The 23,503-nt window shown below is 41.4% G+C and overlaps 1 protein-coding gene across 2 annotated transcripts in view; it reads right to left on the bottom strand.

The window, feature by feature from the left end:
• PDE11A (phosphodiesterase 11A) overlaps nucleotides 1-23,503 on the bottom strand; it is a 988,141-nt gene that overhangs the window by 778,607 nt on the left and 186,031 nt on the right. Inside the window, exon 2 of one of the 2 annotated variants that reach the window (XM_073633831.1) lies at nucleotides 18,739-18,897. In XM_073633831.1, the coding sequence (XP_073489932.1) occupies nucleotides 18,739-18,897 (159 nt within the window). Of the gene's footprint in view, nucleotides 1-5,687; nucleotides 5,695-18,738; nucleotides 18,898-23,503 lie in introns of those variants that run through there. The other variant, XM_073633832.1, reaches the window with a different exon arrangement.

Genomic DNA, 23,503 nt, shown 5'->3' with positions numbered 1-23,503 from the left:
AAGCAGCGCTCCTAGTCCACACGTGTATCTGTAGCTAATTTTGTTTTCGGTGGGGAAAAATTAAACCCCTGTCAGGTTTTACTGGCATCCAGGGCTTGGTTAGAAAAATATTCCCTCACTTCCTATTCTGGTGACACAGTTATACCAGATCGGAAATGAGAGAAACTCCCCAACAACCACACAGACAGAAGTAAGAATGCTTTTTTAAGGTAGATAGAGGAATACTAGAACTTTTTATTGTTGTCTTTTTCCCTGTTGCAGATTTTTCCCCACTTCCTCTCTGGTAAAAAAAAGGTGTCACCGGGCCAGGAAGTGAGGGGAAATCTCTCTAATAGAGCCTCGAAGAGAAGAACAACCTGACAAGGGTTCTCGCCTTTTCACACTCCATTCCTAACTAGAAAAAAAAAAAGTTTTGACATTTCAGCGCACAATAACAATGTCTTCCTTCAAAATAAGCTACAGTGCTATACCTTTGACAAAAAAAACATAAAATCAACATAAACTAGAAGTAATTGCTGCACTTATTCAGAGAGAGAGAGGATGACTGGAAGATGCTAAGCATACAATTTTCAATTCATGAGTAATGCAATATTTTCAGCAGCCTGCAAAAGATATGGGGGAGGAAAACCATCAAAGCATTAAAGTGTGATGGTTAGATTATTCAGGCTTCCAATAAAATAATATTGTGACAAAAGTACATTGTGATTTATTATGATTTAAAATGACACACTGTCCTTATATAAATTTGCTTATTACAGTTTATCCATGGACAAAAAATAGGAAGTAAAAGAATCTGAGGAACTGTTTAAAACAGCGCAAAATTCAAGGCCCTCATTCTAACCCAGTCACAATATCTTCCTTGTGGCGAATAATTCTCCATTTCCCATTAAAAGATCCAACTGCATCCTTCTACCCTTTCTGCATGCTCAACCTTGATTTAGACATTTTTTCCTTCCACTTCATTCCGTGCAAACCACTCCTCACTAGTCATTTGTAAGACTACTTTCTATACAGTGGGTATAAAAAAAAAAAATTGCCCCCCTTTAAAATAATCACATTTCCTGATGCCAAACATGGCAGCATACATATGATATAGCTCCACCCCTATATCTACCCACAGGACCTGTTTAGCTCTATAAAAGTCTGACTGAGAGCTACCTCTCCCATTCTCCTTTTTATCCTCAAAAGATCAACACCTACAGACCGTTACACTCAGGATAAGCTCTTACCTGCCGACTATGTCGGAGTCCGTCTGGGTTTAAGCCTCTCCCAGCACGCAGTCCCACATCTTAGGCTGCTAAACGCACCAATAAGGTGGGGAACCCCTTCTGGTGGTCTTTTGGGGTCGAGGCGTTCTCTAATCGGAGACGACAATCCTCTTGTGGGCCGGCATGCCTGCTTTGGAGTCCGGATTCAGCAGCTGGGACTGCATGTTTTCTCTCCTATGGAACTCTTTCCAGGTCTGTCAATTTCTATAAAACTTTTTTCTTTTTCTTGCTCTCATGTCTCTAAAAACCCCATATACACTGTGCAGCTTTTGTTGTCTGATTTCCTTTAGATTTGCCGGGACCATGTGGTGCAGGGGCCTGAGTCTAACACCACATAACCAAGACTACCGCAATACCAGGTAAGGGCCAACTTTGGTAAGTAAGAAGATGCGGGGAAAAATAGTGCGTTCTGCCCTGACAAGCATGCCTTCCTGTCTATTGCAGTCCCGGCCACTCACACTCCCGCTCTAGGAGGTCCAGAGGCCTTCTGGATATTCAGGATTTTTCCAGGGCAGAAAGTGACTTCTCGAGTCCTGGCAGACCCCTGTACAAAGGACGCAAATGTGCGCTTAAGAGAACGCACACAGCTTCTCCTCTGAGGGCTCAGTGCCTGAAAGGCAAATGTTGGTCATTTGGAGATGACCCTATGCCTCCTATGCCTGGAAAGCTACTTTGCAGTAACTGCTTCAGGCAGCTTGCCAGAGACCAGGAGTATGAGAGTCAGCAGGTGTCAACCTTGCTCAAGAAAGTAGTCCTTAACTTCGTGGCAGAATTTTTCGGTCGTCTCGGGCAAAGAGGGACAGAAGCGGACGAACAGCGTGGGCCCTACACCAGGTCTAAACCAAGCCATTCAACCCTCTCTAACTAGAGGGGTACCAGGCACTTCAGGGGTGACTCCAGCCCAGCGGATTAGGCAGGCTGATTCTCCAGACCCAGAATTACAGCCAACCTTCAAGGCCGAGGGAAAAGATGCCGCCTCCTCCTCAGCAGAGGATCTTGAAGGTTCACACTTTGATTTTGTGCTAATACCACCATTCATTAAGGCAATAAAAGCTGCACTGGAATGGGAGGATCCGGAACCTCCTCCAAAGAAGGAGAAAACCTATTATCACACAATACAATCTGATTTTAAATTGTGTGGCAATCGCTGCACAACACGCATTAGGTGCCTTTATCCTTTCAGGGCACTCCAAATGCGATGCGATTCTGCCGTGATTGTCACGTGGGAGAACGCGCCTTTAAAGACATTGTGCGAAACTGGTTGCCCCTAAATAGGAGCAGGGGCTTTTTGCACACGTACGGCAGCCAAGTGAATGGGCCGCTCCCATGCAAGTTACAACATTTCGTACAAATCGCTCTTTGAAAATTGCATAGCAGGAACACTTGTCCCCTCTACGTGATAATATCAAATGCCTCTGAAAAGTGAACTAAGCACAGATCGCTTTACAGTGCAATAGCAGAGCCTGCTGCAAGTGTGAACAAGCCTTTGGGTTTCATAGAAGGAACCTAAAGAAACAGGTAGCTACCTTTCCTCTTATGACAGAAATAAGAGGCCTGTTTCAGGAGGAATGGGAAAAGGGGGAGAGAAAATTCTCCTCAACCAATAGGTTGCAGAAGTTGTATCCACTAATGGAGGAGGATGCAACTCCTTTATCTAACCAACCAACGGTGGATGCGGCAGTCACCAGACTGGCCAAGAATGTGACCCTTCCGATGGAAGACTCTTCCTCCTTTCACGATATCCTTGATTGACGCATTGACATGGACTTAACAAAGTTTTACCTTGCGACAGGTGGTGCTTGTAAACCCACCGTTGCTTTAACATCCGTAGCAAGTGCTATGCGAGTGTGGGGGCGCAGAACTTGGAGTATGCAATCAAAAACCAGCTGCCAAAGAAAAAAATCATCAAGGCTCTTGTTGAGATAAAACTCTCGGGGGACTTCACAGGTGAGGCAGCTATAGACATCATTCGATGGTCCTCCAGAGCCATGCTCAGCTCAGTCACAGCCAAAAGAGCGCTGTGGCTAAAACCCTGGGCGGCTGACCCATCCTCAAAGCAGAATTGCTGTTAACTGCCTTTTGATGGGCAGGCGCTGTTTGGCCAAAAAACTGGAGACTGCCATCTCCAGGGTTACAGGAGGAAAATCTTCTGCCCCAAGATCAAAGGTCCAGATGGCAGAGGGGGCAACCATCCAGAAGAGCGCCAAACAGGTACTGGGATTTCGGAGGCTTTCGCCCATCCAAGGACTTCAGAAGGTGTTGGAGGGGTACACAGTCAACCTTCATAAGATCACAGAGAGCTAAGATCCCTACGGCTCCCTAAGATACCCAGAAGCCCTTTTAACGCCAGGCCCACCCAGGAGGCAGTTGGAGCCAGGTGGCTCAAGGTGACCCAGTTCTGGCAAGACCACTGCCAAAAAAATCAATTTATACAGATAGACTCAAGATGGAGTCTCTCCATACCATAATCCAGGTTATTCAACCAGGAGACTGGAGGATTTCAGTGGACTTGCAATATGCCTACCAGCATGTCCTGATCCTTCAGTCATACCAGCAGTTCATCAGATTTGCGTTGAGGGACAGGCATTACCAGAGCCAGCTGGAGCCTACACAGAATATGGTCTACTTAGGGGCCCAATTCAATACTCAGGTGGCTACAGTTTCTTTGCCACCTCCAGAAACTTCCCAAATTCAGGGAGAACTTCCAACAGGCATTGGCTGTACCAGTGATGGCAGCATCGCAGTGCATGAATCCTCTCAGAACGATGGCTTCATGTATTCCAATGATCCCCTGGGCTCACTGGAAACTCAGAGTTTTCCAACAAGGCTTCCTGATGCAGTGGAAGAGTTCGTCTAGCCCAGCCAATCAGGATCACCAGCCGGAGGCGCCAGAGTCTCTGGTGGTAGACGAAACAAACGCTAAACAGCACTGGCCATTGGGGCCGCAGCCATGGTTCATTGTTACCACAGATGCCAGCACAGCAGGGTGGGGCGCCACCTGTGAACAGCTCAAGATCCATGGCACAGGGGAATTTTCTTACTCAGGGCGTAGTTTCCAATATTCTGGAACTTCAAGCAGCATTCATGGCGTTGGCCACCTTGCTGCCTCACATACAGGGTTGCCCAGTCCTGCTCCATCTGGACAACACAGCAGCAGTGTCCTACATACAGCGACAAGGCGGGACGCACAGACAATCCCTCTTGTGAGAGGTGGAACCAATCATGTCATTGGCACAACAATATCTCCCAGATTTGAGGGCCAAATATCTTCCAGGCTGTCAGAACTTGGAAGCAGATCGCCTATTCAGACAATTCCGAAGTGTTCACCCCGAAGTGTTCAAACAGATCATCCACAAGTGGGGGTGTCCGCAAGATGGATATTTTTACCTCATCAACCATATTCATGGTGAGCCGCTTTCTCTCACGCTACCCTCATCCATTAGTGGAGGGGACGGATGCCTTCAGCCATTCCTGGGTTGGGCAACTGGCCTATGCCATCCCTCCAATTTCTTTAATCCTGAAATTCCTGAGGATATTGTTGACAGAGAATTTGACAGTCATCACGGTATTTCCTTACTGGCCTCACAGACCATGGGTCTCTCTGGCAATAGATCTCAGCGTGTGCACACCGATCACTCTGCCGGTGACTCCTCATCTCCTGTCTGAAGGAGATATCCTACATCCGCAACCATCATGACTGGCATTAGGGGCCTGGAGATTGTAAGGCAGGGGTTACAAGAGTTAGGATGTTCTCCAGAGGGTATTAGAACTTTACAGAGTTCCAGAAAGGGGTCAACTAATGCCATCTACTCCAGAATATGGAATAGGTTCACAAGTTTAAAGCTGAACGTCAGTTTGACCCTAGTGACCCAAATGTATCTCAAATCCTGTCTTTCCTGCAATCCGGATTGTATTTGGTGTTCAGTTCGCTTAAGGTGCAAATTTCAGCCATCTCGGCTTTTACCCAAAAGAAATGGGCAGCAAACCTGCTGGTGAAGCACTTCATGAGAGCGGTACTTAGACTACGCCCTCCCAAGAGAAATAGGTTCTCTCAATGGGACCTGGCAGTAGTCCTCAATCTTCTAGCAAACCCTCCTCGTACTCCGACAGAAGACTGTTTATTATGGGATGTCACCTTAAAAACAGCTTTCCTATTAGCCATAACTTCAGGGGGAAGTGTGCCGTACTCCAAGATTTGGGGGAAGCAGAACCTTATTCCATGTTCTTCCCAGACAGGGTTGTGCTGAGACCATTGGATCATTTTGTCCCAAAAGTGGCATTGATATTTCATCTCTCCAGTGAATGGGTGCTTCCAGCCTTCGCAGCGGAATCAGATGCTGATCTGCACGAGTTGGACATTCCAAAAGTCCTCAAAGCCCTCAAAGCCTATCTCCAGGCTACGTCTACATTCAGACGGACTTTTTCATCATCATAAAAATTTAAATGGAAAGAGGTCTCGGAGAATAGGGGAGGTAGCTCTCAGTCAGACTTTTATAGAGCTAAACAGGTCCTGTGGGTAGATATAGGGGCGAAGTTATATCATATGTATGCTGCTATGTATTGGCGTCTGGAAAAGAAAATTACGGTAAGTATTTGATACAATTTTCCATTTTTGTTGCTTTGCAACCTGAAATGAAGACATGCACAGTTTTTGATTTATCCAGCTGTATTTACTCAGTGCAACTTATAACATCCAAGTGAAAGATATAACACCAACATGTCAGAATATTTTTTAAAAATTCAAAAACAGAATCACTGACTTGTAAAAAGGATCACTCCCCCCTCCTAAAAATGATTTGTAAACTCAATCAGGTGTAGCTAATCACCTTCTTAATGGCACACAAAGCCATTTGACTTTTAACTGTGATCGCTGTGGTCGTTTTGATTAGCTCGGCATGAAAAGAGCTTTCCTGGAGCATTTCAGTCCCTGGTAGTGCAAATGAAGCAAACAATCAACTATGGGTGCCAAGGCACTGTCAAAAGACCTCCAGGATAAAGTTGTGGACAGGCACAAGTTAGAAGATGGTTACAAAGGCTTTATAAATGCCTAGAAGCACAGTGAAGACTAATATTAGGAATTAGAAGGTATTTGGTACAACACAGACCCTCCCTGGATCAGGACGTCGCTCCAAACTGGATGAAAGAGAGAGAGGCTACCAAGAGGGGCTACCAAGAGCCCTATGGCAACTCTGAAGCAGTTTCAGGAATTTATGACAGAGTGGTCATTTTGTGCATGTGACAACAATATCACAAATTCTCCACAAATGTGGCCTGTAAGGGGGGTTGCAAGAAAAAAGCCATTCCTCAAGAAAGGCCACATGCAGTCATGACTGAGCTTTGCTTAAACGTACCTTGAAGATTCTGAGGCTACACGGAAAAAGGTGAGATGAGACTAAAATTGATTTATTTGATCTCAACACCAAACGATATGTTTGGCAGAAATCCAATACAGCTCACTATCCAATAACACCATTCCTACAGTATAGAATGGGGGTGGCAATATCCTGTTATGCGGTTGTTTCTCTGCAGTAGGAACTGAAGTCCTTGTCAGGATATAAGGAAAAATTGATGGGGGCAAAATATAGACAAATTCTTGAGGAAAATCTGCTGCCCTCATCCAGAAAGTTGTCAACGAGAAGAAGTTTTATCTTCCAACAGGACAATGACCCAAAGCACACAGCAAAAATGACCACACAGCGGTTGAAGGAGAAAAGGGTGAATGTCCTTGCATGGCCTAGTCAGAGCCCAGACTTAAACCCCATTGAAAATCTGTAGAAGACTTGAAGACTGCAGTCCACAAATGGCCATCATTAAATTAACTGAGCTTGAGCAGTTATGCAAAGAATAATGGGCAGATATTGCAAAGTCTAGATGTGCAAAGTTAGTAGGGACATATCCCAACAGGACTGAGAGCTGTAATTAAAGTAAAATGTGGTCCAACAAAATACTGACACAAGGGGAAGATCGTTTTTCCAACTCAATGATTCTGTTTTTGATTTTTTTTTTCTGACATGGTGTTATATCTTTCACTTCGATATTATACAGTACATACAGCTGGATAAAACAAAAACTGTGTTTGTCTTCATTTCAGGCTGCAAAATAACGAAATGTGATTTTTTTTTTTTTTTTTTAAAGGGAGTGATCCACTGGAATAGATCAGTGTTTTTCCAGGAACCAGGAAACTCTACACTGATCAGCATGGACTCTGGAACAGGAAGTGATGTCACCGGTTTCTGATTGGACCAAGGAAGGGCTGGAATCTTGTCAATCAGGGCTGCAGTGGTGAGGGCAAAGCCATGTGGAATGCCAGGACTGCACTTTTCTTTGATGAGCATGCATCTTCTACCATTTTGTAAGTGTTTTTAATCTAATCCTATTAAAGTCATCATTTTAATACTACACTCAGGTCGGCGCCTCCCCCTCCCTGTTTTTTCCTTACATGTCTTGCAGAGTTCTGGACACACTCTGAAGGATGGCTGCCTTCCTTTTTAACCCTTAATACCCCTTTCTTTTCTAACCACACAACCTATGGATATATCACAATCCAGCTTTTACAGCCACAGACCATACCCCTAACTAAGGATTACTCCATTTGGAGCACCAGATAACACTGACTATACTGTCTCTGCTGTTACAGCCCCAGTAGTAGAGGTCCTATGGGAAAGGAGTGTTCCATATGAACTTTGTCCTGACCCAGAGGTCATCTCGGCGATCCCTAGTGCGTTTGGGGACCTAAGTGGGGTAACCTATGCCCTGGGTAGACCTGAGTGGCAGGTAAAACACAGAGCAGTTTCTAGCAACAGAGAGAGAGGAGGTCCAGTTGTGATGGGACACACTGGCATCAGGGTACCAGCACGGCCCAGGGACTCTGGCATTATGCGTCCAGGTATCTTTCAGTGTCACAATACTGTGCAGCATGCTACACAGTAAAATAGCACACAGTGCCTTGAAAAAGTATTCATATCCCTTGAAATTTTCCACATTTTTTCATGTTACAACCAAAAACGTAAATGGATTTTATGTGATAGACCAACACAAAGTGGCACATAATTGTGAAGTGGAAGGAAAATGATAAATGGTTTTCAACATTTTTTACAAATATGTGAAACATGTGGCATGCATTTGTATTCAGCCCCTTTTACTCTGATACCCCTAACTAAAATCTAGTGGAACCAATTGCCTTCAGAAGTCACCTAATTAGTAAAGTCCACCTGTGTAATTTAATCTCAGTATCAATACAGCTCACGTTTCACATATTTATTTTCACATATTTATTTGTAAAAAAATGTTGAAAACCATTTATCATTTTCCTTCCATTTCACAATTATGTGCCACTTTGTGTTGGTCTATCACATAAAATCCCAATAAAATACATTTATGTTTTTGGTTGTAACATGACAAAATGTGGAAAATGTCAAGGGGTATGAATACTTTTTCAACTCACTGTATATTTTTTTAATGCTCTAATATCAGAAGTGGTATTTAAAGCTCTAATAACAGCAAATGGATATTAAAGCAATTCAATCCAATGAATGCGTATTAAGGCAATCCAACAAATGAAAAATACAAGACACACTTTATGATACATGCTACATTTTAGCACATATCCTATTAAAATATATATGTTACATATGAAATAGCCCTTTCTAAGAACAATGCAATTAACATCCTATTATGCATATTTGTCATGGAACTTGCACTGAAATTATCACAAATTACTGTAGGTGTGTACAGATCTGTTCTCACAAACGTCAATCGTTGTCAGGGTTACAAGATAAAGTGATGTCACTGTGTTCATAATGATGGGTGCACTGACATGATAGTCTTTGCATTGCAGAGCACCAAGTCTGCATATCCTAAAAGATCACTTACTAAGACATATATATATATATATATATATATATATATATATATATATATATATACACACGCAGACTCGTTACAGGTGTCTATAAAGAAGAAGCTGAGGACAGGCTGACTGCAGGATCTGTCTTTTGCGTGACTGGGTGACTGAAAATGAAGCTTTTAAATCTGAAGACTATATATCTATCAACAACCGTCCAGTGTATAAGGCTGACAACTGCGGCTTAATGATGTTTGTGCAGGTATTGAACCTGTGAGGTGGAAAACTTGGTGATTTATATGACCAAAGATGGAGGGGAATAGGAAGACATCTGCAGAGCTGGCTTATTTTAAGGACAAAAATGGTGCTTGGCTGAAACAATGTAGCTTCAGCAGAAACGGGCAACAATCAGCTGATGTCTATGGGTAGATTTACTATGCTGTTTGCACAGTTCCCAGCACTTTGTATAAAATAAGTGAGTTTCTAATCAATTTTATCTAGAAATGATTATGCTTGCATAATTTCATATAAGCCAGGGGTCTACAAACTTTATAAACAAGGGGTCAGTTCATACGTTAGGGGGGCCGAATTGTGCCCAGTAGGAGTAGAAAATGTCCCAACAACAATATCTCAGCTTTTATAGTAGGAGGAGAAACAATACCCCATCTGGTTTCAGTGGGAATAATAGTGTCCCCTTGGTTGTGTCATTGGGAGGATTAGGGCCTCAAATCAGTGAGCAATAGTGTCCAAAGGCCAGAAAAAGGTAAGTAAAGGACTACATCTTGCCCTGGGGCCATAGTTTGGAGACCACTGATGTAAACAAAGAACATTCATGTAAACCTGTCAATGAAGGAATTAAAAAACAAATGGAAAGGTGGGAACAGGCATAAAGTGCATGCCTTTGGACATCTTTAACGTGATGGTAGAGGCAATTTTTGTTTTAATTAAAATAAAAAAGATGCTATACTTACCTGCTCTGTGCAAAGCTATTGCACAGAATGGTCCCTTACCTTCACTTCTAGAGTCCCCTGTCAATGCTGTCTGCTCCTCCTTTCCTGCGGGTGCCCTCTTAGCAAGCCATGTGGTGAGGGGGCACCCATGCGGGTGCACTCCTGTGCCGGGCTGTGCGCATCTATAGACACACACACAGCTCGGCAACACCCTCCACTCCCTCTGCACAAGATTTGACAGATAGCAGAAAGAAATTGCTCTCAGATTCTCCTGTGAGACCAGGAAGAGGGAACAGTGAAGCTGCAGATGGGACACCACTGGATTGAGAGAGGAGCCAGGTAAGTGTTTATTGATTGAGGGGCGGGATGTACGTAGTGTTAAGTTTTTTTTTACCTTAATGCATTGAATGCCATGAGGTAAAAAACTTTTTTACGTAACAATCATTTTAAATATGTCCAGGTACTCCCAAAACCAACAGCACTCTAATGCCCCGTACACACGGTCAGATTTTCCGACAGAAAATGTGTGATAGGACCTTGTTGTCGGAAATTCCGACCGTGTGTAGGCTCCATCACACATTTTCCATCGGATTTTCCGACACACAAAGTTTGAGAGCAGGATATAAAATTTTCCGACAACACAAATCCGACGGACAAAGTGCCACGCATGCTCAGAATAAATAAAGAGATGAAAGCTATTGGCCACTGCCCCGTTTATAGTCCCGACGTACGTGTTTTATGTCACCACGTTCAGAACGATCGGATTTTCCGACAACTTTGTGTGACCGTGTGTATGCAAGACAAGTTTGAGCCAACATCCGTCGGAAAAAATCCTAGGATTTTGTTGTCGGAATGTCCGAACAAAGTCCGACCGTGTGTACGGGGCAAAAGATGTAAGCTCTGACATTTTCCAGACAATGCAGATGGTTGGCCAGCTCCTTCCCGCCTCACAAACGTCTCTAGTGGTGAATCACCATGATGGGTAGCCTCAATGGTCAGGAGATAGGTATGGGAGGTGGAAGAAGACGTGTTGGTCTACAACAATTGCAGAAAATGGCAAACTTTATACTGTAGATTAAACAGATCTACTGACATCTTTAAACTATCATTTAATCTTTCAAATTCTTATGTAATTTCTAAAGTAATTCATTTTTAAATAATACCTTTTTATCACACAATTGCTGTTACAAGGTGACAATGCAGTGTTTCTGTATCCCAGTTGCTTTCCTTATGTATACACTGTCTACCCTGTCACATGGATTTCCAGTGGAGACTATCATCCTCCATGTTGGCACTCGCGTGCAGGCATGCTCCAAAGCTCCCACCATTAGTTAGCCCACCTTGACATTAAACATATACAGGAAGTGCTGCCAATCGGCTGGAGAAGAAAAACAAACTACTCTAACCTATCTCAACAAATAGCGTTCTATCCCTATAGAACATTGTTTCCTTTGAGTTGCTTCTGCTGTATTTACTAGTCCTGTTAAGCTATTTTCCTACATCAACTAATAAAAACTGATGAAGGGGGCATTTAGGAGCCCCAAAACATGTTTTTTTTTTTATTATAGAAAATAGAAACATTCTGTTTTCAACTCCCAACAGTGATGTGATAATTCTTTCTTCCTCTCCTTGAAGAGCCTGGAGGAGACAAGTTGTCCTGAGATGTGAAAATGATGGAAAAAAGATGGTAATTCTTTATGATGCATAAATTAAATTTCATTTAGATAAGATTTACAGCTACTTTAAAATACTCTGTGGTTTTGGGGGCCCCAGGGCATGCTTCTAGGTGCTTAATTTACCAGGATAATAACAGGTACATTCACACAATGAAACCAAAACCCAGATAGCAAGGATAACGCCATGCATTTGTGGCAGTGTTGAATTGTAAGTCTGTTAACTTGCTGCACATTTGCACTGGCAAGTTGTACACTTGCAGAGCACTTGAAGCACAAGTTCTAGTTGATACTTTTGTAGCAAATGTATGTGGCAAGTCTCTAGCAAGAGCAAAGTTGCAGTGGTGAGTCTACAGGGATAGCTCTGCAAGTCTACAGCATGAAAATTCAGCTACAGTGACCCCTGTGGTGGGATGACTATTGCACAACATAACTGAACCAGAACTTGCATTAGACTTGCAGAATGTTTGCAAAGAAAATTGATCTGGAGTCACGCAATGCGGACTTGCTGCAATTGTAAATACAAACTTGTGAAGCCTGGCAAGTCTAGCGATAGCTTAGCAAGTCATTTTTAAACTTGCATCACAATTGCTTGCTATCTGGGAAGCAACCTGCCTCCCCCTCAAAGTTGCAGTATGCCACCATAAGCCATGATGCATATTGCTTCCACAAAGCCAGACCTCTATATGGGCACACAATTTGACATATGATGTTAGGAAACTCTGGTTTTGGTGTTTGTGTGTGTATCTGTTTGTACCTGATATGCCTGTAAAATGCACAGAAATACTGGCTGTTAAAGCATACAGCACATCGGGTCATTCCGAGATCAATACTATACTTCACAATATATAAAAAGATGACATGGCCTACACAACCTGACAACAGACTAATAAGTTGCACAGGGAATGCCCCTGAGGACCATCTCCCTAATCACTCAGTTATGTGTCTTTCCCTTACAATGTTGGATATTTTCTCGAACATGAAACTCACCAATACAAGCCAATTCCCCAGAGCATAATGCTTCAAACTGTGCAGAATTTTGTGTATGCCATATGTGAATCAATATCTGTTAATGTCTTTTGGTAATGGACCCTCAGTTCCCATTTTTTGTAAAAAAAAAAAAAAAAAAAAAAAAAAAAAGCTACACAGGAAGGCTAAAACAACACATGCCAAGACTTTATTTATTGAAGCGTATTAGGACAGAACATGGAATGAAGAGAGACTAGACTATGAACCACTGTAAATTGTCAAAATAATGCACCTGGGAAAATAGAAACATTTCCTGGCTAATTAATTGTTTTTTAATCTTTGAACAACACATTGTTAAATGGAATTAAAGATGCAGTGAGCCAAAAATATTAAAAATGAAATTTAAGTGCTGTAAGTGCTTCCCAATAAATATAACTGTACTTTTCTTCATACGTCTAAGGACGTATGAAAGAACCACCAATTATAACTTGGCTTTAACTATTATGACAGTAGGGCATTAAAATATAATTATCTGTGTTTTAACCTACCTAATTTAATACGCCTATCTAAAATCACAATCATATGTATTTGTTTTACAATAATAAAAAATCATATACAATTAAACTCTCATTTAACATGCTATAAGCATTTAAAATATCAATGTTTAATGAATACACAATTTGAAATGAAATATAACTGTCATTATAATCAAACTAAGTCCGGTTTGGGAGGATGCAAGCAGATTCAATCATGCCAGGAATGTCATAACAGCTGGGATATCCTGCAGGAAAATACTGTTCCAAGATCTCTGCTCTATTCCTTCACCATGACCTCCCTGATACTAAATCCCAGCCAATGCAGTACTGGAAGAGTGTGTTGGCTTATATGTTTACTTCTATGTTGAAGCAAAGTACATAATTGGAAAATTAAAAACAACAACCAAGGCATATTGGCAACGTTTGCCATTTTAACTAAATGAACTAGAGTCAATGGGGAAGGTGAAATTAAAGTTGAAGAAAACTCGATTCATGAAATTTGAGCTGGGCACAAATATCTGCAGTGTTTTCCTATCTCTCTCCAAAGCACTATGTCCCTTAGCATTCTCCTGCCTTGTTCTTCTGTTATCAGCCTGATAACATCTGACAAGTTCTCCATCACAGGAGATAAAAGCAGGCTGCGTTTTGTGTTGGGGAGGCTGCTATAAATAGATTAGCAGAGTGCTGAACTATTCAACGAACAGCTCAGAGGCTCTACCTATGTGGAGTGGGGGTGTGTGCCTTTCCTCCAGTCAGCCATCTTGGCTGTATGCCCAGGCTTCACTGCAGTGCTGAACAGGAAGAGAAAATCTCCTAATACGATCTGAACATTCTAAAGAATATATAAAGCTGAAGACAGCAGATATACATGTAAAACTTATGTAGAGAGATTTGTTTCATCCCTGTGTATCATGTGAGGCTGTTCACTTCACTGGGTATATGTGAGGGATTACATCTAATTTAAGGTGTTGTTTATGATTTCTAACCGCTTCTGGATCACCCCACATACATTTACTGCAGCAGGGTGGCCCGGCTGCGCTAAATCACGTACCTGTATGTGATTTTGTGCACGCGGTTTAGGGGGCGCCGGCTGCCGGCGCACAGCTCCCGCTGTGATTGGACACAGGAGCCAATCAGCGAGTCCAGTGGAAGCGATGGCCGCTGCGACCCGCCAATCATTCACAGGAGAGACAGATCAGCCGTCTGCCTGCAAAAAACAAGGCAAACGGCGGATCTGTCAGGAAGGGAAAGAAATCTTGTGATTCAGCTAAGCTGAATCACTGATCGCTCTTTTCCTTCAGTGTGACACTGCTTCTCGAAGTTAGTAAACACCGCCCTAGGGAACATTTAACCCTTTAATTCCCCTTGGTGTTAACCCCTTCCCTGCCAGTGCCATTTATACAGTAATCAGTGCATTTTTATAGCACTGACCACTGTATTGGTGTCACTGGTTCCCAAAAAGTGTCACTCAATGTCGCGCTAAATATCGCAGATTGCCGCCATTACCAGTAAAATAAATAAATAAGTCACTAAATCTATCCCGTAGTTTGTAGACGCTATAACTTTTGTGCAAACCAATCAATATTCGCTTATTGGGATTTTTTTTTTACCAAAAATATGTAGAAGAATACATATTGGTCTAAATTGATAAAGACATTTTTTTTTTATTTTGGATATTATAGCAGAAAGTAAAAAATATTGTTTTTTTTTCAAAATTGTCAGTCTTTTTTTTTAATAGCGCAAAAAATAAAAAGCGCAGAGGCAATCAAATTCCACCAAAAGAAAGCTCTATATGTGGGGAAAAAAGGACATCAGTTTTATTTGGGTACAGTGTTGCACAACTGTGCAATTGTCAGTTAAAGCGACGCAGTGCCGTATCGCAAAAAATGGCCTGGTCAGGAAGTGGGTAAAACCTTCCGGAGCTGAAGTGGTTTAGGTGAAGTGGTGAAGTTTAGGCATGGACATTTTTGCATAATTACAATGGTCTAGCTTGGACCAATGTAAGTATTTCGTACCATACCTAGCCAATCCCAGTGAAAGCTAAAAATTACTGTATTAGGCAAAGCTACTACAGTGATTGCTGCTAGCTTCTGTGTCCTGTGCCGAGTGGCTACCCTGCTGGCAATGAACACAGCAGGTTGCTCACTTGGCACAAGCACCATTTAGAAAAAACTTTGCATTTTTGCAATGAATGCAAAGTGTTCTCTTATTGGATGAGCTGGAGAGGCCGGGTGGTGAAGTCGCAATCTCCACCTTTTTAAGTCTGTCTGCATTTTGATTTGTGCATCCGACCTGTACTGATGTATACTCGCGTATGCACATGGAGATCCATGCAGCTCTGTGCAGCTGGCAGCCTGTCATTAATTTGAACAGGCTGCCTGTATGAGTCAGCATGGAACACCTGTGCATCCTGAACAGATGAAGGCGGCCCCTTTGCACGGGAGTACATTTTGATATATCCATGTGAATGAGCCCTAAATCAGTAATTTTGTTGCAAACTCAGTGCATTCATTACCAATAACTACACTGAACAGCATATGCTCCAGTCAAAGCCATGATGAATACCACAACCAGACTAAGTGGACTTAAAGTGGTTGAAAAGTCACATATATTATATTCTGTTATCCTCTCTGTTTTAGGAACATATAGTCAGGAGCATCTAGCGCTCCTGCTCCTCATTTCAGTATCCTGGTTTTGGCTGTGGCATTCTCCATGTCTATCTATCCACCTGCAAGATGATTGTGGCCAGTCTCTGGGTGGAGACCAAACTTGATATAAGCCAGCCAAGCCTGCAGTCTCATGCTTGTGATATAGCGTGTGTAATATGTGCAAGCTCTCTGTCTGTCTGTCCTGCTCTGCTGTTTGGATTCCCCTACTTATGACCTTGGACCGGATATTGACTATTCTCTGAACTCTGCCTGCCTTTTGACTATTGATTGACCCTGACTATCCTGAACCTTGTCTGCTAACTGCAGGTACCTGTTTGCTTTGCTCAGTTTGAGCATGCCCTGGCATGGTAGACAGGCACTATAGCATTGTGTATAAGTCCTGGGGGCAACCGAGTACCAGTAAGCCTGCTTGCCTTATGGGAAAAGTGGACTGCTAGAGGTGAAGAACACAAAAGCTAACTATAGCGTCTGACCAACTGAGTTAGGGGTAGGCAGATATTAAATACAGTGTGTGTGTGTGTTTTTTTTTTAATTATAAAGATAAATACCTCCTTTGCCCAGCTCTGCTGTGTGGTCACATGGCCTCCCTCTGCTCTCCTTCTCAATTTAAGGAATGCAGTGGGAGGGGCTGAAATTCCCCTCAGATGTACGCAAGCCTGCAGAGGGAGAACATAGCTGCCCTGGGCAAAGAAGGCATTTAGCTTTATAATTTAAAAAAAAAATACACACACTACACTTAATATGTTCCTGAAACAGAGGATAAAAGTACAGTATATAATAGATCTTACTTTACACTTTAACAAAAGGGGAGGAGCAGCTGCAGTATAATAAACAAGCAGGAGGAGAAGGGAGGGGCGGGGAAGAGATCGGCTTCACAGTTCACACACAGACTACGGAAATGACAGAGAAAGAGGGAAGGGGGAAAGGGGGAGATGCTGAGGAGAGAGCTGGATAACAGAGGCAGGTAATCTGACCACGCTATCAGGGATTAGTAGCCATGATAAGCATGGTCACTATTATTATTATACAGGATTTATATAGCACCAACAGTTTGTGCAGCGCTTTACAATATAAAGGGAGACAATACAGCAGCAATACAATGTAATACACACAGGGGAACACAGGAACAGGCAGGATCAACCAGGTATTGTAGAACATAGAAAGGGAAATCGACATGGCAAAATCACTGTGCTACAGTGCTTTGCAAAAGTATTCACCCCCTTGGCTTTTTACCTATTTTGTTACATTACAGCCTTTAGTTTAATGTTTTTTTTAATGTGAATTATATGTGATGGATCAAAACACAATAGTCTAAGTTGGTGAAGTAAAATTAGAAAAATATATACATAAAACTATTTTCCAGAAATAAAAAACTGACAATTGGCATTTGCGTATGTATTCACATGATCTGCATTACATACACACCTTTTTGAAAGGCCCCAGAGGCTGCAACACCTAAACAAGAGGCACCACTAACCAAACACTGCCATGAAGACCAAGGAACTCTCCAAACAAGTATGGGACAATGTTGTTGAGAAGTACAAGACAGAGTTAGGTTATAAAAAAATATCCAACTTCTTTGATGATCCCTAGGAGCACCATCAAATCTATCATAACCAAATGGAAAGAACATGGCACAACAGCAAACCTGCCAAGAGACGGCCGCACACCAAAACTCACGGACCGGGCAAGGAGGACATTAATCAGAGAGGCAGCACAAAGACCTAAGGTAACCCTGGAGGAGCTGCAGAGTTTCACAGCAGAGACTGGAGTATCTGTACATAGGACGACAATAAGCCATACGCTCCATAGAGTTGGGCTTTATGGCAGAGTGGCCAGAAGAAAGCCATTACTTTCAGCAAAAAACAAAATGTCACATTTTGAGTTTGCGAAAAGGCATGTGGGAGACTCCCAAAATGTATGGAGAAAGGTGCTCTGGTCTGATGAGACTAAAACTGAACTTTTTGTCCATCAAAGAAAACGCTATGTGCAAACCCAACACATCACATCACCCAAAGAACACCATCCCCACAATGAAACATCGTGGTGGCAGCATCATGCTCTGTGGAAGTTTTTCAGCAGTCGGGACTGGGAAACTGGTCAGAGTTGAGGGAAAGATGGATGGTGCTAAATACAGGGATATTCTTGAGCAAAACCTGTACCACTCTGTGTGTGATTTGAGGCTAGGACCGAGGTTCACCTTCCAGCAGGACAATGACCCCAAACACACTGCTAAAGCAACACTTGAGTGGTTTAAGGGGAAACATGTAAATGTGTTGGAAATTATGCAAATCCTCAAACAATCCATGTTAATTCCAGGTTGTGAGGCAACAAAACACAAAAAATGCCAAGGGGGTGAATACTTTTGCAAGGCACTGTATATCTTGTGCCTTAAAGGGACAGGAGCATGTTTTTTTTAGGGTTACAGCCAGTTTAACATGGCAATAGACAGATTGAAATTCAGCCAGTACAGTAGGTGCAAGTTTCAAATAGATTTAGTTGGAGCTTACACGGGGCTGGGTAGTCTCTCCTTCATCTTTCAGTGCTGTTGTACCTGAGCAACCAATCACTAGCACTATCACATGGAATAGGAGTGTTTCACACACACCCCCATAAAGCCTGGCAAGTGGAAGTTTATGTCTGTGCGTATACCAGTTTTTTTTAGATCTCTATTATTAAAGTTCCTCACTTTGAACTTAGTAATGTGGATAAAATATCATTAATCATTAATAAAATGCTTCCATAAACCAATGCATATCAACATTCAGACAGACTATATTATAGACATACCAAGATAGCTTTGAAAAAAAACTGCTTAAATGTATCCTACTTTTTCATCATCCTCAGTGAATGGGGCTCCTCCTGGGGTTTTGTTAATTGCCTGGGCAACACCGATGATCTCCCCGTCACTGCTGCGTATTGGCATACACAGCAAAGATTTTGTCTTATATCCAGTAAGCTTGTCTATTTCATCACTGAATCGTCTGTCCTACAAAAGACAAAAATATTAATGAACACAAGATTTTTAAGTTTTAAGCAGGTTTCTCTGTTTCAAACAACTATGGTCTCATGTACACAGACACTGTTTAAATAATCCCATCAACTTCAATGGAGTACTGTAGATGACAGTTCAGAGGCTGCGTATGATATGCTCTGCGTTTGTGTTTCTTTGGACGCAGCAGGACCTAACAATAATGTTTGGATTCCAGTCACAGTGGGTCAAAGTCTCTTTTCCCCAAATGTGAGTTTTGCATTCAAAAACATACATTTAAGTAGTGTTGCGTACAAATGTAAAAGGCTACATCAGACACAAACACCCATCTAGTCCTAATTCCGTCATTGTACTTTTTATTGACAGAAATAAAGAGGAATTCCAGACAGAATATTTTTTCTAGTTTTAGATTGAAAGGAAAGAATTACATTTATAATATAAAATAATTTTTATAATTTGTTGCTGTTAAGATTCACTCAATTTCTATCCTTTTCACTATTGCTGCTAGGACAGAAAGTGAGGGGAAATGCACAATGTAGAGGAGATCTCCCAATGGACAACAGCTTTCAAAGATGCAATTTCCCTTAATTTTAAGGAAATTTACCCTCCCTTCTTTGTGTCTCAGGGGCAAAAAGTGAGGGAAAAAATGTCCCATTTGGGACAACGACATCAATCAATACCTGAAACAGATTCTGATACTCCCAAAATTAAGATAAAACCTTTGACCCATCATGCAATACAGATTCATTTCATAACCACATGCTAAATATAAAACATAACTATAAAAGAGTATATCCAGCTCTGAACAATGGACTGTACAAAGAGAAATATTTAGGTTGCCCTTGCTGACCTTCTAAAAATGCTTTTTGCCTAGATGTCTCTATTTGCCTAGATTTTTCCAAGTCACAGACTTAGAAAAAGCTTGCACATGATGAAATTCAGTATAAAGTTAGAACTTGCATACTTGTTCAAAGTCAGTAACTCAGATATTACTAAAGTCACTGGATCAGCATGCCACCCTTGGATCCAGTATTTCCATACGTAGATGTCGGCATTTTTTCTTAGTGCAAGTTTTCTTTAACCGCTTAAGGACTGAGCCTCTTTCTGAGATTTGTTGTTTACAAGTTAAAAACATTTTTTTCCCTAGAAAATTACTTAGAACCCTCAAACATTATACATTTTTTTTCTAAAACCCTAGAGAATAAAATGGCGGTCGTTGCAATACTTTCTGTCACACCGTATTTGCGCAGCGGTCTTACATGCACACTTCTTTTGGAAAAAATACACTTTTTTGAATTAAAAAAATAAGACAACAGTAAAGTTAGCCCAGTTTTTTTTATATTGTGAAAGATAATGTTATACGCCGAGTAAATTGATACCCAACATGTCACGCTTCAAACTGCGTCCACTCGTGGAATGGAGACAAACTTTTATCCTTAAAAATCTCCATAGGCGACGTTTAAAAAATTCTACAGGTTGCATGCTTTGAGTTACAGAGGAGGTCTAGGGCTAGAATTATTGCACTCTCTCTACTGATCGTGGCGATACCTCACGTGTGCGGTTTGAACACCGTTTTCATATGTGGGCGCTACTCACGTATGCGTTCGCTTCTGCACATGAGCTCAGCGGGACAGGGCGCGTTTACATTTTTTTTTTCTTATTTATTTTACCTTTTATTTTTTTATTTTTATAATGTTCTTTTAAAAAAAAATTGTGTCACTTTTAATCCTATTACAAGGAATATAAACAAAAAAAGCATGACAGGACCTCTTAAATATGAGATCTGGGGTCAAAAAGACCTCAGATCTCATATTTACACTAAAATGCATTAAAAAAAATTGTCATTTGAAAAAAAAAATAAAAAATGGCCCTTTAAGAGCTATCCGCCCTGCAATGGTATGGAGATGGGTGGGCCATCTTCCCCTCACTCGTCTCCATACCCAGGAAGGAGAAGCATCCGATCACCTTCGCCGCTACCGACGGCTTCGGTAAGCGACGGAGGGCACCGGAAGCAGCGGGAGGGGGGGCCTTCTCCCGCCGCTGATAAAAGTGATCTTGCAGCGAATACGCCGCAGAGACCACTATTATCGGAAACCGGACCGCCCGCTGAAGAAGAGGATACTGGGTTTATGGCAGCTAGCTGCTGCCATAACAACGATATTCCTCTTCAAAGTGAGGACGTATATTGGCGTGCGGCAGTCTGAAAGTGGTTAAGCTGGCTGTACACCAATAAATTGTAGTAACACATTGTAATATGTGATGCACTTTTAGCCCTTCCTATTAGTGTCATTAGCAGTAGCCTCCCAACACTCAAGTAGAGTAGCTTGTAACACTTTGTAAATGACATGCATTGTAGTGTTTTACATTCCCAAAATGGTGGAGGGACTATTTTTCTTCAGTCATATGGTATGTTGGCAACCCTTTTAAATAGAATAGGCTGCCCTAATGCAACACCTGTTAACGTCTTAAATACTAAATGTTAACAAAGCTGCAGAAACACAAAGTAGCGAAAAAGTGTGAAGAGTCCTAAAAGTTTGGACTGTTTATAAACTGAGGGGAAAATAGCTATCTTAAAGTTTCATTAAACCCACATCATTAAAAACCACCAATAAATGCTGTATTTCATGCTGCTCATACTCACTCACTATGAGATTTGTTTTTTGTATTCTGCAAAAAACCTGGTTGATCCTGCTGTTCTCTATCTTCCCTGACTGTCCAAGTCCCCAATTCAGCTAGGGATTTTGCAGAGCAGTGTTGGTAGCTCTGCACATGCTCAGTTTTCAGTGAGTCCCTATGCTGAGCATTTGCTTCCTATCACATCTGAGCAGCCCATGTGACTATAGAGTCACACATGTGGGCGTATACACAGTGGTAAATGACAGCCCACTCCCTCCCTCCTCCTCCATGCTCACTAAACAGCTAAACACAATGGGGGCGGGATATTACATGTAGATTAATAGAGGCCTCGTATTCTAAGACACAGGCTGGAGGGGCGTGACACAGCCTGTCACTGGCACTCACACCATATTATTGCCAAAAAATAATAAAGATTTTATTTCAAATATATATTTGTGAGACAATTTAAAATAGTTTATTGGTACTAATTGTTTACTTTTACTCTGTTTTCCAAAGGCTGTTTTGTTTTTTTTGTTTTTGTTGAACATGTGACTGGTAGCAGAGGACTAGACTACTACTGTTACCCTGCAGACAGGCTGGGAATGAGCTAGGTCATGACAGTTGTATATCATTTAGTAAAAAAAGTACTTAGATGTTTTTTTTTTATTAAAATAAATACAATGCCATCATCCACATACAGAAAGAGAAGGGATCATGTAAATTAAACAGTGTGTGTTTAGTATCACTTTAAAGCGTATATAGAGCCAATTCTCTTTTGATTTTGGATACAGTAGGCAATAGGTTAGGACCCTAGTTTTTTTTTTTGCTTGGGAAGCTTTTCCTTCACGTCACATCCTAGAGACATACTGCTTCAAAGCAAGGGGATACCCCCTCTTAAACAACGGTCACCTAAACAGTTTTCCTCATTGGAAGATTTCCCCTCACCTCCGGTTCCTGTGACAAATTAAAACATTTTGGATTACATCTCGGATAGTTTTCACAGGGCCAAGATTAAAACCCGACAAAGGTCCTAACCCTTTGACTCTATGCAATAGATTGAAAAATATTGGCTTTATATACACTTTCCGATTTCATTTTTGCACACAGGAAAATTTTGGAACAAGTCTGAATCTGATTCTGAGTTATAAATATGACATAGAAATGATGGAAGTTTTAAAAAAGAGAAAAAAGATAAGCGTCTTTGGTTGTTTGCCATCTGTATGCCATCAATACAAAAAGACAAGTGTTCTGACGGCAGCCAGAAAGAAGTCCGACAGTCCAATAACATCTATAAAAGCTTTTTTTTTAAATTTCTGACAGCTTTACCACTCAGTGGGTACATAGGCATGCAGAATAACTGGCACTCTTTATCCTACATAAGTGAAACTACCTATAACCAGTGGTGTAGCATTTACAAAATAATGCATATCATGATAATTTGGACATATGTTTTAGCATAAGATGGAATGATGGCCTGACCCTCTTATTATGAGTTGTGAAGCTTGGTTAACATTCCTTTTTTGACATATCGTGTTTAACCACATTCAAGCTAATAACTTTTTACAGTTTATGTTCAAGGACAAAAATACACAAGAAGATAATTTTAACACAGTACATAAGCAGACTTGTAAGATTGCCTAAGATTGATAAGAATAGTTTTTTTTTCAACTAAATTGCAATAAATTGGCTATTCGTCTAGAATTAAGTAGCATGGAAAGTTTTATATTGTTAAAAAATAAGCAAAAGTCCATATAAGATAAATAGCAATTTAAAGAGACAACATGGTATTCATATTTCAAATGTTACAATATACTATTTCATAGAAAGTGAATGAGTAAGGTAAGGTAACTGAAGGGTAGGGTTGGCATGAATCAGTAAATTTAGTAAATTTTTTTTATTTTAACCATTTCCAGACCAGGCCTTTTCTGGCACTTTTTTTACGTGCAAAAATCTGTATTTTTTGCTAGAAAATTACTTAGAACCCCCA

Source organism: Aquarana catesbeiana, linkage group LG06 (genome assembly GCF_042186555.1).
Source record: "Aquarana catesbeiana isolate 2022-GZ linkage group LG06, ASM4218655v1, whole genome shotgun sequence".
In the NCBI taxonomy this organism is placed as follows: domain Eukaryota; kingdom Metazoa; phylum Chordata; class Amphibia; order Anura; family Ranidae; genus Aquarana; species Aquarana catesbeiana.
Note: the sequence above shows the minus strand (reverse complement) of the source record. Positions and strands in the feature narration are given on the sequence as shown.